The sequence below is a fragment of the Myxocyprinus asiaticus genome, chromosome 45, assembly GCF_019703515.2.
Source record: "Myxocyprinus asiaticus isolate MX2 ecotype Aquarium Trade chromosome 45, UBuf_Myxa_2, whole genome shotgun sequence".
Classification (NCBI taxonomy): Eukaryota; Metazoa; Chordata; class Actinopteri; order Cypriniformes; family Catostomidae; genus Myxocyprinus; species Myxocyprinus asiaticus.
Window position 1 is genome coordinate 22,241,568 of NC_059388.1, and position 16,283 is coordinate 22,257,850.

General features: G+C 44.8%; 1 protein-coding gene across 1 annotated transcript in view; it reads left to right on the top strand.

Annotated features, from left to right (window-relative positions):
* The first annotated feature begins 8,174 nt into the window (after positions 1-8,174).
* Positions 8,175-16,283, top strand: part of LOC127435494 (semaphorin-3aa-like) — an 88,374-nt gene continuing 80,265 nt past the window's right edge. The window contains exon 1 of the mRNA XM_051689044.1: positions 8,175-8,241. Coding sequence (XP_051545004.1) covers positions 8,202-8,241 — 40 coding nt within the window. The 5' untranslated portion in view covers positions 8,175-8,201. The remainder of the gene's footprint in view (positions 8,242-16,283) is intronic.

Here is a 16,283-nt window from a genome sequence, read left to right on the forward strand (position 1 = left end):
CTATGATCATGACTATAAAGATTTTTATAGAATGTTACTGCTCTTTTTCTCAATTCGACTGGATCTGATAAGAGAACATAAAATCTATCTAATCGTGCCATTGACAACAAATTGTCATGAGCGTGCAGACCATGTATATTGTTTATTTTTAGAATTTAAATTTCTCCATACATCACATTGCTCATTCGCTTCTATCATTTGTATCAGTTTTCGGCGTGAAGCCATATGTGGCTCTACATGATTCCTATCTATGTTTCTTTCAACACAATTAAAATCTCCTCCCAAAACCAAAAATTCCCCATCATCACACTTTTCTATTACTGTATTCAATTTATCTAGAAAAAGCATTCTTTCTGTTTGTGAGTTTGGTGCATATATACAAACAAAAGCAAAAACATGATCTTCAAATTGAGTCTTAATCTTTAAACATTTACCTTTTACAATCTCTTCAACTGAAAAAGATGAGGGAGTCAAATTCTTATTAAACAAAACTGCAACTCCTCCTTTGAGTGAAGTATTATGACTCAAAAAAAGGAGACCGCCCCACTCCTTAGCCCATTCAGTAGCAATTTTTCCATTGCTATGTGTCTCCTGTAAAAACAGGACATTTATTTTATTCTGTTTTATTATTATTTATGGATCTGTGCTCTCTTTCTGCAGTCTCTAGACCCATTCACATTTAAAGATGCAATGCGAATGTCGTTCATCATTGAAAATGAAAAGGAAACCAGACAAACACTGAGCAAAACAACCAATAAGGGCATACAAACTAAACCATTTCATCATCATTACTCAATTGGAGTTGGATTTTTGTAACGATTTTCTTTAAACGATATACTTCTTTATCTGTAAATCTTCCTTCACTCATTGAACACTTAATATTCTCCAGAAGTCTTCTGAGATCTGGAAAATATTCAACAATTTGCACTCCTCTCATGTTTTTGGTCACTTTCAAGAACTTTCTTATCTCTTCTACTCCATAGTCAAGACATGACCAACTGGATTGAGAGCCAACTGAGACACTGGAATCAGAGCATTCGCTCTCACTGCTTTCTTTGTCCACTTTACTCTCTTGCTGATTTTTTCTGGTCTGTTTCAAAACCATCTTGTCAAATTTTTCCTCTTTAAAGGTGTTTCAAAAACAACCTGATCCATGTCCATTAACATGATATCATTTTAATTACACTGTCCATGTTTGACTCAGTATCAGAAAGCTGAATCAAACTTGTTTGTGTGTTAACCAGAGCCTATCCACAATCAGTGTTGTTGCTTTCATCAATCTCACAGGTTATCATATCGGATTTTTTGGCGTTTATTTCATCACTTTTGACACTTTGTCTAGTCAGATCAGAATTGTTTTGAGCACTAGAACTTGGCGCATTAGAAGTACTGGCAACTTCTCCGTTTTCATTTTGTGCAGTGTCATCATTCTGCTCAGTGAGATGAGCGATATTTTCCGGGCACCTGCGTTTCAAATGACCAGACTTTCCACAACCAAAACACTTCATCGTGTCTGTAGTAACAAAAACTGTGTAATCAAAATCCTCCATTCCCCTTCTGTCACTCACTCGACATTGTGTCGATGTAGTGACACTAGGGGTCACTCTTGAGAGCCCCGATCACCTCAGATCTTTGAGAAAAGGCCAATGAGAATTGGCGAGTGGAATTTGCATGCCACTCCCCCGGACATACGGGTATACAAGGGAGCTGGAATGCAGGATTCATTCAGATTTTTTCTTCGGAGCCGAGCGGTTGTACTATCAGCGAGCTGAATACAACTGCTGTTCCATTCACCTATTAAGAAGCGTATGCTGTTGGATATACGGTGCATTTCCAGCGGCTTTCTCTCTTTCTGCACGATGAGTGCAGATTTCTCCCCTATCGACAGCACTAAAAGAGTGTATATTCCTGTTAAAGAGTATATTTTCTCTATTAGAGCACACACAGTGATGTTGAATGTCTTTTTAAAGACGCGTCTTTTTAAAGATGCCTATCCGTCTTTGTGTGATTCCTGGATGTGGTCGTTATCTCTCCACCTCCTACGGCCATGGGAGCTGCCTCACATGTCTGGGCAGCGATCAGTCTGAGGCAGCGTTTGTGGATGGTTCATGTTCTCATTGCGAGGATATGACCATGGCAACGTTGCGGTCACGGCTTTCCTTCTTCCGAGGGAAAGCCATTCTAGCCGCCCCCGCACTGTGCCTTCTACCCACGGGTATGAGGCTGGCCCAGTTGGTGCTGGAGGCGATTTGGGAGTTCAGTGGGCGCGGTCTCGCCAGGTAATTCCCCGCGGACCTCCCGTTCCCCAGCACGCTCGTTTGCTCCCGTCCGTTTCCGAAATGAGACCAGCCCGCCTCATGGCCGGCTTGACGTCTCTTTTGGGGCCCGCAAGCAGGATGAGTCTTCGATTGTTGCATCAGAGAGCGCACTGGCGATGTCGGATGCCGAGGACTCGACTGGGCTGCCACCTTCGGGTCTGCCCGCCCAGTCTGAGGCTGACACAGAGCTGACCGCCAAGCTTGCCCGGGCCGCCGCGAGTATCGTGTTGGACTGGAACCCTCCAGCCTCCCCTGAGCACTCACGGCTTGATGATTGGTTCCTGGGTTCTGGGCACTGCTCACAACCACGCCCCCCCCCCCCCCCCCACTTTCTTCCTGGAGGTGCATGACAAACCCACGAGGTCGTGGAGGGCACCTTTCACTGCCCGAAACAGACTTCCGGGTTCGTCCGCTCTCAATACCCTTGATGGTGGGACAGTCCATAGGTACACGGAGGTCCCTCAGGTGGATCAAGTGGTTGTGATGCACCTGTGCCCGCAAAACACCACCACCTGGCGGGATCGTCTGGCGCTCCCCTCGAGAGCCTGTAGGACTATGTCGCCTCTGGCGGCCAAAGCCTACAGTGCCGCTGGACAGGCCACCTCTGCCCTGCATGCCATGGCCCTCCTGCAGGTACAACTGGCCAAGGCACTAAAAGAACTGCACGTGGGTAGTCCTGATCCTGATGTGCTGCAGTAGCTGTGTTCGGCAACTGACCTCACCCTCCGAGCGACGAAGGTCACGGCGCGAGCACTCGGGCAGGCGATGTCCACCTTGGTGGTCCAGGAGCGCCACCTGTGGCTGAATCTGGTCGAGATGAGGGATGCAGACAAAGCATACTTTCTCAACGCACCCATCTCCCAGATTGGACTTTTCGGCAACACCGTTGAGGACTTCGCCCAGCAGTTTTCGGCAGTGAAGAAGCAGATGGAGGCCATCCAGCACATCTTGCCCCGGCTCAAGATCCTGCACCCCGTCTGCTCGCCGAGGGCGTCCCCCTGCGGCGGCGAAAGCCCAGGCAGCTCCACCTCAGTCCGAGCCTAGCGCTCGCCCCCAGCGTGGAGCCCCCCCACAGGAAGCTGATGCCCCCCCGTCTCTCGGGCCGGCACGAGGACCCTAAAGGCTCCTAAGCGCCCCTGAGACAGATGACCCAGGGAGCGAGACGTCTGCTACGGAGCTGGTATCCAGACCACTCCATCCCCCGCTGGAGGGCTGGGAGGTAAATTCTTTGTTTCCTTTTCTTTTTTGTTCGCCGCACCCCAAACGGGCTGCGGTACCCAAACTGTCAAAAAAAGAGCAGTTTCCTCACTCCTTGGGTCACATAATCGGTGTTCACGGCCGCCATTGTCACAGCCGCCAGACACCGAGCATTCGCAGCCAGGGCCCACGAACGCGGCCCCCCTGCATTCGCGCCCGACTGCACCACACCTACGGCTGGCCGGTTGTGACGAGTCTCGTGGATGGCCCAAAAGGCCCTCCTCCTCAGTCACTAACCCGCCCCATGCCGAGTACGCAGAGCAAGGTAAGTGCTCAGTGCAGCCACCTCGTGTCGAAGCAAAGCTCCTCGACGTGGTGTTGCCTGCTCCCCCCGCCGCGAGGCCCCACCCCCAGGTATGTCAGACGTGATCATCCCCTTAGTGCCCCTTGCCCGGAACTTGGACGCGTGGCTAACGCTTTCCAACCCGTCATGGTGGCTGGCCAGGACCATCCGACTCGGCTATGCGATTCAGTTCGCCAGGCACCCGCCCTGGTTCAGCGGCATCCGCTTCACTTCAGTGCAGGGCAAGAACACTGACACCCTGTGTGCGGAGATCATGACCCTTCTACGCAAGGGCGCAATAAAGCCTGTCCCTCCAGCCGAGATAGGGAAAGGGTTCTACAGCCCTTACTTCATCGTACCAAAGAAAGGCGGTGGGTTGCAGCCAATCTTGGATCTGCGAGTTCTGAACCGGGCCTTAAACAAACTCCCGTTCAAGATGCTAACGCAGAAACACATTCTGGCATGCGTCCGGCATCTAGATTGTTCGCAGCGGTAGACTGAAGGACGCGTACTTTCACGTCTCAGTTCTACCTTGACACAGACCCTTCCTACGGGTTGCTTTCCACGGCCAAGCATATCAGTGCAAGGTCCTCCCCTTTGGCCTGTCCCTGTCCCCTCGCATCTTCACGAAAGATGGCAGCTCTTGCCCCGTTAAGGGAAATGGGCATCCGCATACTCAACTACCTCGATGACTGGCTGATTCTAGCACACTCTCGAGAGTTGCTGTGCGCACACAGGGATTTGGTGCTCAGGCACCTCAGCCATCTAGGGCTTCGGGTCAACTGGGAAAAGAGCAAGCTCTCCCCAGATCAGAGCATCTCTTTTCTCGGCATGGAGTTTGACTCAGTCTCAATGATAGCGCGTCTCACAAGCGAGCACGTGCAGTCGGTGTTGAACTGCCTGAAGTCATTCAGGCAGAGGACAGCGGTTCTACTGAAACATTTTCAGAGGCTCCTGGGGCATATGGCTTCCTCAGCGGCAGTCACGGCGCTCTGGTTGATGCATATGAGACCACTTCAGCACTGGCTTCAGACTCGAGTCCCGAGAAGGGCATGGCACCGTGGCACACATCGCGTAGCTATCACGCCGCTCACTTATTCAGCCCTTGGACAGACCTTGCGTTTCTATGGGAAGTAGTTACCCTGAAGCAAGTGTCCAGACATGTCGTGATCACCACAGACGCCTCTAAACTGGGCTGGGGGCCATGTGCAATGGGCACGCAGTCGCCGGTTCCTGGTCAGGACCACGACTGGGTTGGCACATCAACTGCCTAGAGTTTCTGGCTGTACTACTCGCCCTGCGGAGGCTATTGCCGTTGATCCAGGGCAAGCATGTGTTGGTCCGGTCCGACAACACAGCGACAGTAGCATATATAAATCGCCAAGGCGGCGTATGCTCTCGTCGCATGTCGCAACTCGCCCGCCATCTCCTCCTCTGGAGTCAGCAGCGGCTGAGGTCGCTGCGGGCCACTCATATCCCGGGCAGCCTCAACACCACAGTAGACGTGCTGTCACGGCAGGAAATGCTCAGCGGAGAGTGGAGACTCCACTCCCAAGTGGTTCAGCTGATTTGGAGTCGATCCGGCAAAGCAGAGGTAGACCTGTTCACTTCCTGGGAATCCTCCCACTGCCCGCTCTGGTATTCCCTGATGGGAGAATGGGACAGATGCACTGGCACTCAGCTAGTCCCGGGGGCTGTGCAAATACGCATTCCCCCCAGTGAGCCTTCTTGCACAGACCCTGTGCAAGGTCAGGGAGGACGAGGAACAAGTCACCCTCGTGGCCCCATACTGGCCCACTCAGACTTGGTTCTCGGACCTCACACTCCTCGCGACAGCACCTCCCTGGTGGATTCCCCTGAGGAAGGACCTTCTTTCTCAGGAACAGGGCACCCTCTGGCATCTGCGCCCAGACCTCTGGAATCTCCATGTCTGGCCCCTGGATGGGACACGGAAGGTCTAAGCGGTCTACCACCAGCAGTTATAGACACGATCACTCAAACCAGAGCTCCCTCTACCAGGCAGCTTTATGCCCTAAAGTGGTGCTTGTTCACGAATTGGTGTTCTTCCCAAGCTGAAGACCCCCAGAGATGCGCAGTTGGGTCAGTGCTCTCATTTCTGCAGGAGAGGCTGGAGGGGCGGCTGTCCCCCTCCACCTTGAAGGTTTATGTAGCCGCTATAGCTACTCACCATGACGCAGTCGACGGTAAGTCCCTTGGACAGCACGACCTGCTCATCAGGTTCCTCAAAGGTGCCCGGAGGCTTAATACTCCCAGGCCATGCCTCTTCCCCTCATGGGATCTCACCGTGGTCTTCTTGGGCCTTCGGAGAGAGCCCCATTTGAGCCGCTAGAGTCAGTCGAGCTGAAAGCCCTCTCCTTAAAGACGGCCCTCCTGATTGTGCTCACCTCCATCAAGAGGGTGGAGGACCTGCAAACTTTCTATGTCAGCGACACTTGCCTGGAGTTCAGTCCAGCAGATTCTCACGTGATCCTGAGACCCCAACCGGGCTATGTGCCCAAGGTTCCCACGACCCCCTTCAGGGATCAGGTGGTGAACCTGCAAGCACTGCCCCGGGAGGAGGCAGACCCAGCCCTGTCGTTGCTGTGTCTGGTGCATGCTTTGCGCACCTACTTGGATCGCACGCAGAGCTTTAGACGCTCTGAGCAGCTCTTTGTCTGCTTTGGTGGACAGTGGAAAGGGAACACCGTCTCCAAACAGAGGCTTGCCCACTGGATCGTGGACGCCATTGCATTGGCCTACCAGACCCAGGCCGTGCCCGCCCCCTTGCGGGTTAGAGCACAATCTACAAGGAGTGTGGCGTTTTTCACGGGAGCAATCAGTTTGCCAAAGCGTGACAATTCATTAGTCAACATCTCATCTTTAATGAAAGGGGGAGCATTTGAAATGGTAACTTTTTTAGCGGGGGTAGAAAGAGGTAGTACTTCCACGTATGTTTATTCCCTTTCCAACCACTTAATTCGCTTTCTCTACTGTACTCAGGAACAGCACAATGGAGTTATTCTTTCTGGACGCCGCTAACACACACTCATGACCCACTACATCACCAACCACCACACTACACTCCTCCACACTCCCTGCAGCCACCACCTTCACTCCGTGGCACCGCGTGAGTGAATCTAGAGCCTTAGCTCCCTGAGTCGCCATGCTTCCCAGTACGAAGACTGGTTTAGGCGCTCATTTAATAAATAGACTTCTCTGCAAATTTCACAACAAAATAAAACTAACCCAACAAAAAAAAAAAAAAGGAGAAAAAAAAATCTTTTAAAGCCACACACTCACCACACCACTCACTCCGCTCACTCAACAAACGCCCGCACATGCGCACAGAAAGAGAGAGAGAGAGAGAGAAAGGGGGAAAAAAACTCGCCCCGGTCCGCGTACACGCCGCCAGACTGTCCTCAGCACACTGCACTGCTTCCATCTACGATGTTTGGCAACAGCACTGGACCCCTCAGCCATCCCTTTCAGTTGCCGCTCAGCCCCGCCCTGCTCACCACAGAGGCAATTTCAGTGATCCTTGCACTAAACTTTGGATTGGCTTCACACTCAAGCAAACAGCCACTTTTAAACATGCACTGGAGATAGTAGAGCAAGACCACATATCAGCCACAGAAGTGGCTTTGCACATTCATGACATGAGAAAAGTCTTGCAGGCCAGGCTGGAGGAATCATTCATACCCTCTGACATTAAATAGCAGTTGGATGCCCTGGTTGAAGCTGGTGACATGCGAGCGGATGATTTCTTTTGTGCAGTGAGAAACTTTTATTCAGCATTGGTGGATTACCTCAAAAATTGGAGCAGCTCATTGGAGAACACAGAAAAACTTGAGTGGGCTCTACTGAGAGACATCCCAGAGTAGAAAGACTTTCAGAGCAGCCTCGGACACTTCTACTCCAGAATCCCGCTCTCAGTTTTATTGATGAAATCATGCTCTCTGATGAGTGGGCTTGCGTGAAAAACATTGTCACTTGTTGCATCACCGAGTGGAGCATGAACAAGACGGTCGTGTCTGAGAGATGGACAGATGTTTTTCATGAGCTGGAGAGCCAGACCATCAACTTCGGAATTTTAGCCAAGGTTGTGGAGTTTGTTTTATGCCTGCATGGGACATCTGCATCATTGGAGTGTGTGTTCTTATTAATGAATGCAGCATGGACACCGGATATATCTCAACTCAGTGTAACAATCATGAAGAAAATGCTTTTCGTACGACTTATTTTTGGACTGGACTGCTCTGCATTTTATGATAAACTCTTGAAATACAAGCGCACACTGAGAAAAATTGCTGCCAGCGAAAAGTACAAGGTGACAACAGTTACAGATGCAGATGTACCCTCTACTTCGCATTGATCTGCACCTAGGTAAGGATACTTTAATTTCATTTTTGCTGGGAGGGGTCTGTCCCATTTTCCACAACCAGGAATCTGGTCACCCTACTTCTAACTTCACAACTCATCATCTATCATTTCCAGTATCATATTCCCAAATTTCCCACGGGTAAATATGACATACTGTAGCTTTGTCATTCATGTGCTTGTAATTAAGATATTTCCGACTCCACTTGAAGGCCCCAAAAGATTCAGCATATATTCTGTAGAATAGACTATAATCAGTGGGTATAAAAACCTATCAGTGGTGACTCTGTGAGTATCATTTTTTTATATACTGTATAAATTAAATTCCACATCAAAGTCACCTTAAACTGTCATTGTAAATCGGTACATGCCTTGTTGACTATGGCTGTGCTCAAGATTGATCAACTTTCAAGCATGTGCTACATTTATGTTTGTGATTCATATGTAAATACATTTATTCCCTTTAAATGTAGAGTTCATGATGCAGAACATTGGTTGATTGTTTTCTATAAGATGTTGTAAAATAAAGCATTTTCAGCCTTTTTGTCCTTGGTACGCACCTTTTCATGGTATATGTAAATATTGCTGCAGATGTGCCTTCTGAGCTGTTTTGCATTCCACATGGCACATGGCATGTTTTTTTATATATATATATATATATATATATATATATATATATATATATATATATATATATATATACTGTGAATGCATTTTTAATAAACAGTATTATTAATAATTCATTAAAAAATTGTATTATGAATTTTTGTGGACCGACCCAGAACCATTTGAGAAAGAATTGCAATATGTGAATCAATTTCTCCTCCACCCCTAGCCCTGAAGGGGGTTCTTAGTTTTGGGTTTTATTGACTCTAAGCCCACACATGCAGGCCCAACTGCAGGTGTGTGAGTGATAGGAACAGTTCATTATGGGGAAGGCTAGAAGTGGAGAAAGACCCTCAGGAGACTCATACCGAGTGTTATGATGGATGGTTGTATCAGCCACAATGGACCGCTCACTTTTACTGTCAGAGGCTCCTGTTTTAATAGACCCTCTGCAAAATATGATAGGGAGACAAAGAGACAGAAGGATGTGCAAGCTTGAATGGAATTATTTATGGGGTTCCCAAACCAAACAACCCCCCAAACCTTGTAGAGATGTTCAAAAGTCTGAACTGATGATAATAACTCATAAAAGGAGAAGAAAGGATAGAGATGGATGAAAGGAGAAGGAGACAAGAGATTGCAAAGGCCACAGAAGTGTTGAGAGTCAGTCAAGTGAGCTTGTCAACACAAGATGACAATTCCTAATGAGCTGGTGGGACTGGCTCTAGAGGTCTTTTGAGCACTAGACTCACAACCTCCATATGCCCCTTTTACACCTACACATATATTGTGTTTCCATAATGTGACATTTTGTCCCTTACAATCCCTCGAGGAGTCAGTGGAGCTGCACAAATGAGTGTTTTACAGAGGAAAGGTGCGAGCCAAGAGATGGCCATGTTCTGGTGATGGATTTTGTGAAACTAGATTTACATTTTCTGTGTTGTGCTTGTCCGTACACAACTTCCTGTCACAATGCTAGGGTGTTGTTGGCGGCTGCCAGGGCATTGCTATGCAGTTGCTAGGATGTTCTGTGTGATTGCTAGGTGGTTGCTTACTGGTGGGGATTAGGAATTTAACGATTCCAGTTCCGATTTCTCCTACCAGTACCAGTTTTTTAATGGTTCCATTAATAATTATTTTAGTACATTTGAGGAAGAAATATTTAGAAATAAGAAATTTACCAAGTTTATGAAATATTGTAATATTTTAACAGAACAGTTTCTTGCAAAAGGTGCTTACGCAGACTTTTAATTGAGATATTTTATTCACTCATTCACTTTTATAGAACACCACTAATTAAAAGAAAATCATTCTTTTGATAATCAGGCTACACTCTTCGCGCTGTATGTTTTTCGCTTTAGATTAAAAAGAAAACAGCTTATAAGAGTCATTTATTAAGGAATCAGACTATACTGGTCGCACTGTGTGGTTTGTGCTTTAGATTCAAAAGAACTGGCTCAGATGATTAATTTTTTTTTCGCAATTAATCCTATAATTTTTTTATAGTTTTTCGAAGTGCTGAAATTTTACTCTCATTATACTTATTTTCCTGTCAAAAAGCACTTATTTCCTTCTTAGGAATGGAAACAAAACAAAATGTAACAATATAATGGTTTATTAAAATTTTCCAAACAAAGCCTTCTACAGTAAAAAGATAGAAATGCACTAAAATAGCACCAATTCAAGTAACATTAAACGTTACCCAAAGTCTAAGTGAGAGGTTGAAAAATTAAAAGAACTAGTCCCCCTATAGGTTGAGTAGTCATTGCAGTGCGCATTAAATCTCTTAAACTCTCATCCTCCACAATATTAATCCGCCGGTAGACTGTGGCTATCCGCTTTGCTACAGCAGTCATGAAGCTGCTTTCATGATTCGTGTCAGGGTGTCAACTCCAGTGTCGAGAACCACTTTGAGCTCCACATGAAAAGCGCTTGCAGACAACGTCTCTTTCTGTATTTTCATGATAGTTTAGACTTGATGTGCTTTTGTGGTGATTAAATTGGGCATTACAGAAGCTGCAAAGTACTTGATTTCTATAACAAGTCCCATCTGGGCTTGTTTTGTACAACAAATATTGTTAAGAGGTCCTTTCTCCATCATTTTATCACTGACAGGAAATCGCTGTTGTGAGTTTGTGTTGTGTGTGTCAGTGTAATGACTCACATTGTACTGTATGCTTCGCACTGCAGATTAAACAAAAACAGGTCATAAGAGTCATTCGTTCGGAAATTGGATTACATTGGTTGCTCTGTATGTATTTCATGCTGCTAATTTAGTAGCAGTGTTGCAGTGCTGCTGAGTGGTAGCAGGAAACACTGTCCGAATATCTTTTAGGTGTTCCATCCACATCGGATGAAGAACGCATGTTCGACAACTGTTAATGTAACCGAAAGTCATGAGAATCATTTGGTTCTGGTATTTTTTACTGAACCAGTTCTCAAGTCCTTACCCTACTTACTGGTCCATGTTAAAAGATGCTATGATATTCTGGTCCCTAGATATGGCTTGGGCCTCTCCAATCATTCATTCATTCAATATAAATCTATGGGATTTATTGACCATCAATTAGAAAAGTAATTGCAAATCTCACCTGAACAAGCCTCACAATCACTCATGTTTGTAGCACAAATGGTGCACAATGAGTTTAAAACATAGGTGTTTTTCCACATTTCTAACCCTACATACACTCACTGAACACCTATACACCTACTTATCAATTATTTGATCAGCCAATCATGTGGCAGCATTGCAATGCATAAAATCATGCAGATACGGGTCAGAAGCTACATTTAATGTCAACATCAACCACCAGAACGGGGAAAAAAATGTGATCTCAGTGATTTCGACCGTGGCATGATTGTTGGTGCCAGATGGGCTGGTTTGAGTATTTCTGTAACTGCTGATCTCCTGGGATTTTCACACGCAACAGTCTATAGAGTTTACTCAGAATGGTGCCAAAAACAAAAAAAACATCCAGTGAGCGGCAATTCTGCAGACGGAAATGCCTTGTTGATGAGACAGGTCAACAGAGACTGGCCAAACTGGTTCGAGCTGACAGAAAGGCTATGGTAACTCAGATAAACCCTCTGTACAATTGTAGTGAGCAGAACTATATCTCAGAATGCACAACACGTTGAACCTTGAGGCGGATGGGCTACAACAACATAGGACCATGTCGGCACATTATCAGGACCATAGTGCTCCTAGTAAAGTGCTCAGTAAGTGTATAAGCACTAACGTGAATACTAATAGTGAATACTATTCATAATAGCCTTACTTGAAAAGCCATAGCAAGCACCAATAACACAAGTTTTGACTCTAAAACTGTGTGTAGGCCAATGGGTGTGCTCTTAATATGTATTTATGTGTGTTTGTCTGTGTGTGCACTCTAGAGATCGATAGACTGAAATGGCGCTACCAAAGCCATGTGATTTGACAGGGACATAGGATTTATTCAAGTACAGAGAACATGGGTCCACTGCTCCATGAAGAAAGGTCACAATCTCATTAAAACTCCTTACATATCAACACAACATCCAATCCCACCAGCATGCTTTCGCACAAAGATAAACGACAGCATTAGATGTTAGAAAACATGTCAGCACAGGATGGATGAGCTTTTTGGAACGTGAAGTATTCATCGATTGAACCGCTGATGAGCAGGGTTAAAACCTGTCTTATTGAGTGATACACATGTGATAGACGTCTCTGATGGCAATGTCGCACTATTGATTAGTAAGCGATTCTGTGCTAAAACATCTCTGTATCGATTGGTGCAGGCCAAGGTCAGCGCAAGCCTCTCGGATACGAATGACCAAAGGAAATGTCGGGCAAGATCTGATATGTTCATTCCTCAATGTGTGTGTCCACCCCTTGAACTTGTGCATGTAGGGTGCATCAATTGTGTGTATTATAATGTGTAGGGTTATATTGTACACAGAGTCCCCAAGAAGTATTTGAACACTTAAGCCACACTAAAAAGATATGAATGTCATTGCATTACATACAAAATATCAAACAAAGTGGCATTTAATTGAATAAAGAAAGCACAAGCACCACTTTTCTAGCAAAATATTTGACATAGAATTTGATTTTGTTTGGATTGAAATGATAAAACAAGATATATATACACTTCAAAATGAAGACAAAATATTTGTGCATATAATGAAAATTCTGTCTTTATTTACTCTTATTTAGCCTAATGTTGCTCCAAACCCATATGACTTTCTGGAACACGAAAGGTGAATTTTTTAAAAGCCATGTGTTGTGATATTATACTATCTAATTCAATGAAGTTTAGACATTTTTAAGTGTGGCTTGAGTGTCCAAATACTTTTTGGGGCCACTATATTTTATTCAAAGCAAATATCTGTGGTGCATTTGTTCATGGGTAAGTGTGGCACTGTTCGAAGGCGAACTTTTGCAGTCTCAATGTTATTTCCCTCTCATTAGGAGTGGTGGTCTCGTTTTTACCCCAGTCCAGTAAATAAACTCAATGTGCTGGATTCTTGTCATCCAAGGCTTGGATTTAGTCCAGGCGGGAGAAATGCTCACACTCATTCAAAAGTTCCATTCAGTGCCATTAAAATGGAACTATACCGAACCGCTAAATCCATCAAAAAGCGATGTTATTGTCTCCATAAGCATATAAACTGTCAAAGATGTGGCGAGCCTCCCATATTCCAAATAAACATTCCAGACATCTCTGCTACGAGATCTCACCCTGCTGCTCTGAAACAACAAATATGAACGAACAGAGAAACAACCAGGCATGCAGGGGAAGAGAGAATGAATTCACGGAGAGATATCCAGACACACAGAGAAAAAGCAGTCGGTAGAATGTTAAAGGTTGTATGGGGGTTGTGGTGGGCTGAGATGGAGGTAGACAAAGAACAGAAGTAAGAGAGTAAGCCTAGTGAAAAACTAAAAGACCCACACAGCGATATTTTAAATGATATCCAAAAGCTGTGTATACAGTTGCAGGAGAAAGTATTCGAACCCTTGGAATTAGTCATGAAATTGATTCTAACATTTTTTGAAGTAAACAGTTCTTAGGATATTTTTTACACTTGGTTGGATTGCTTGAGTTTGATTTTACTTTCCTTTAAATTTTCTCATGTTGTTCCAAACTTGTTTGACTCTTTTTTTTTTCTTTGAACAAAAGATGTTTGATTAGGCTCAGTCACCATTCACTTTCATTGCATCTTTTTTTTTTTCCATACAATGAAAGTGAATGGTGACTGCGCCTAAGGCCCGGGTATATGAGAGTGTTGCCTTTGAAAGTATACTCTTTTGACAGCAAGCAAATACAAACGCATTTGATGCTTGCACAGTACAACTGCTTTGTGATACCTTTTTTAGTGCAGTAAACAGCAGGCACATGTGTTGACAGTGTGCACAGACGAAGACTGTCTGCGTGTTGAGAAAATCTGGGCTGCACGCGGACAGTCCGCACAGACTGTACTTATGATAAAATTTGGGTCACATACAGGTCTGGAAATGGGAGGAACGCGGGGGAACTCCCAGAGTGAATTTTGTGGGGGAAAATTCACAAAAGCAGCGTTCCAGCTGAAACTGGCTACATTTGTTAGGGGAATAAGGAATATTTCTATCTTTTCTCCACTAAATAGCCTACGAAAGCTTAGCGGGTTCCGCACAAAAATGTTTAGGATCTTCTGAGTCTGTAGTTGCACAGTGTTGACCATTGTGAGTGGCCAGAACACATTCACGCAATAGATCAACAGATGCACACGGAAATCCACATGCAACCGATCCACCAGTGGCGAATTCTCAGGGCCAGCAAAGCCTTCACTGCTGGCCTAACATGGCAAATAAATAAATATTTTTCATCCTTTCTTTCTCAGTCACCTTTTTGCCTATGTATTTTTAATCGCTTTCCACTCTTAATTAATCTACAATCAAATAGAGAAAAACGAAAAGTTTATCCAGTCAGAATTTATTCCTTGATGCTTACAAGCAAAGCGTGACAGCTGTTTCACAAATTGCATGCCGAAAGCCGAGCTCCTTAGCCGAGGCAGCGCGTGAGTCTGAGCTCCACTCCCTCAGGCCTTCCGAATTTCCACTGAATTTCTCAACAGTGTAAGTGAATAGGCATCTAAAGTCAGACTGACAGATTCATCAGCCATTCAGATTGATTTATGGTGGGTGTTATCTTTAGGATATGTCCCAGTCGAGGCCTTCTTGAGTGACGCAATCACGCTTTAAGTGATGTACGTAATTTGAAAGCAAAGAGTGCGAGATCATCATCACTGCCACTATCGCCGTTGAGAAAGAGATCCTTATGGATTTAAAAACACGAGATGTTCTGCATGACCGTGTGATTGCTTAATTTATTAAACAGGAAAGGAGGACTGATTTTCACTTCAGGTAAACTGGTAAGTGCTTTTTCTCGGAAAGTCGGATTTTACAACTTCTTACTAGGAAAAGTGCAAAGGAATGCATCTTGAAGTCAGAATTACAACTTGTAGGCTCGTGTAGAAATTCTCAACTCTGATTTTGCCGAGATGCAGGGGCATGATGTCACACAAACATGTCGAAACTCAGGGAGATATACAAAGTAAGTGATAAACAGTCACTTTATTATGTAATATCGATAAATGAGTTTGTTTCCACATTACATGATATTAAAGCTTGTTTAACAAATGCCTGCAGAAACAGATGTATAAAACGTTATAATCTCTTTTGATAATCGTGCACCTGAAGCACAAATGCTAGCGCTGCAGCATTGTATATCAGTTGGGTTGCTAGGAGACATCTCTAATAAGAGTCAAACCCCTGCTAAGCTAACGGGAGCATTGCAGATTTGTTTCCTTAAACGTCATATTCTGAATATCGGGGAATGGAATGCATTTATGGTCGGAGATATCAAGTGGGTATATCCCACATCCATCTTGAATGGTACGCAGCATAACCGTGTACCCTGACAAAACAAAATTTATTGCAAGCAACATTTAAATCGCAAATATTATTCGATAGATTTTTCCAGGTATTATAGACCTCCTTGGTAGATTCATATGAAAAATTATGATTTTTGACATTCATTTCACAAAACAGTCATGCTGCAGTTAAAATTAGGCTTGCTTGAGCATTAAATCCACGCACCCGAAGAATGCACAAATATATGGGGTTTTTTGCTCAGAATACCATCCACAAGTACATAACTGTGTGTGTGTAATTTAATTAACAAATAAATGCTAAAATAAAATTGTATGGCAAATGTATGTAGAAGTCTGGGGTAAATTCAGGGGTTCACATACTTTTTCCTCCAACTGTATACATTTCCTAACCATTTCTTGCTTATCTTGGAGATCCAACCAGGAAGCTGTATTTCCCTAAAGAGGGCTCAGGTCATGGGTAATAATGTAATCCCCTTTAGAAATGTTATTGTTTCCATGTTTATTTAGATTTTATCTGATTTCAC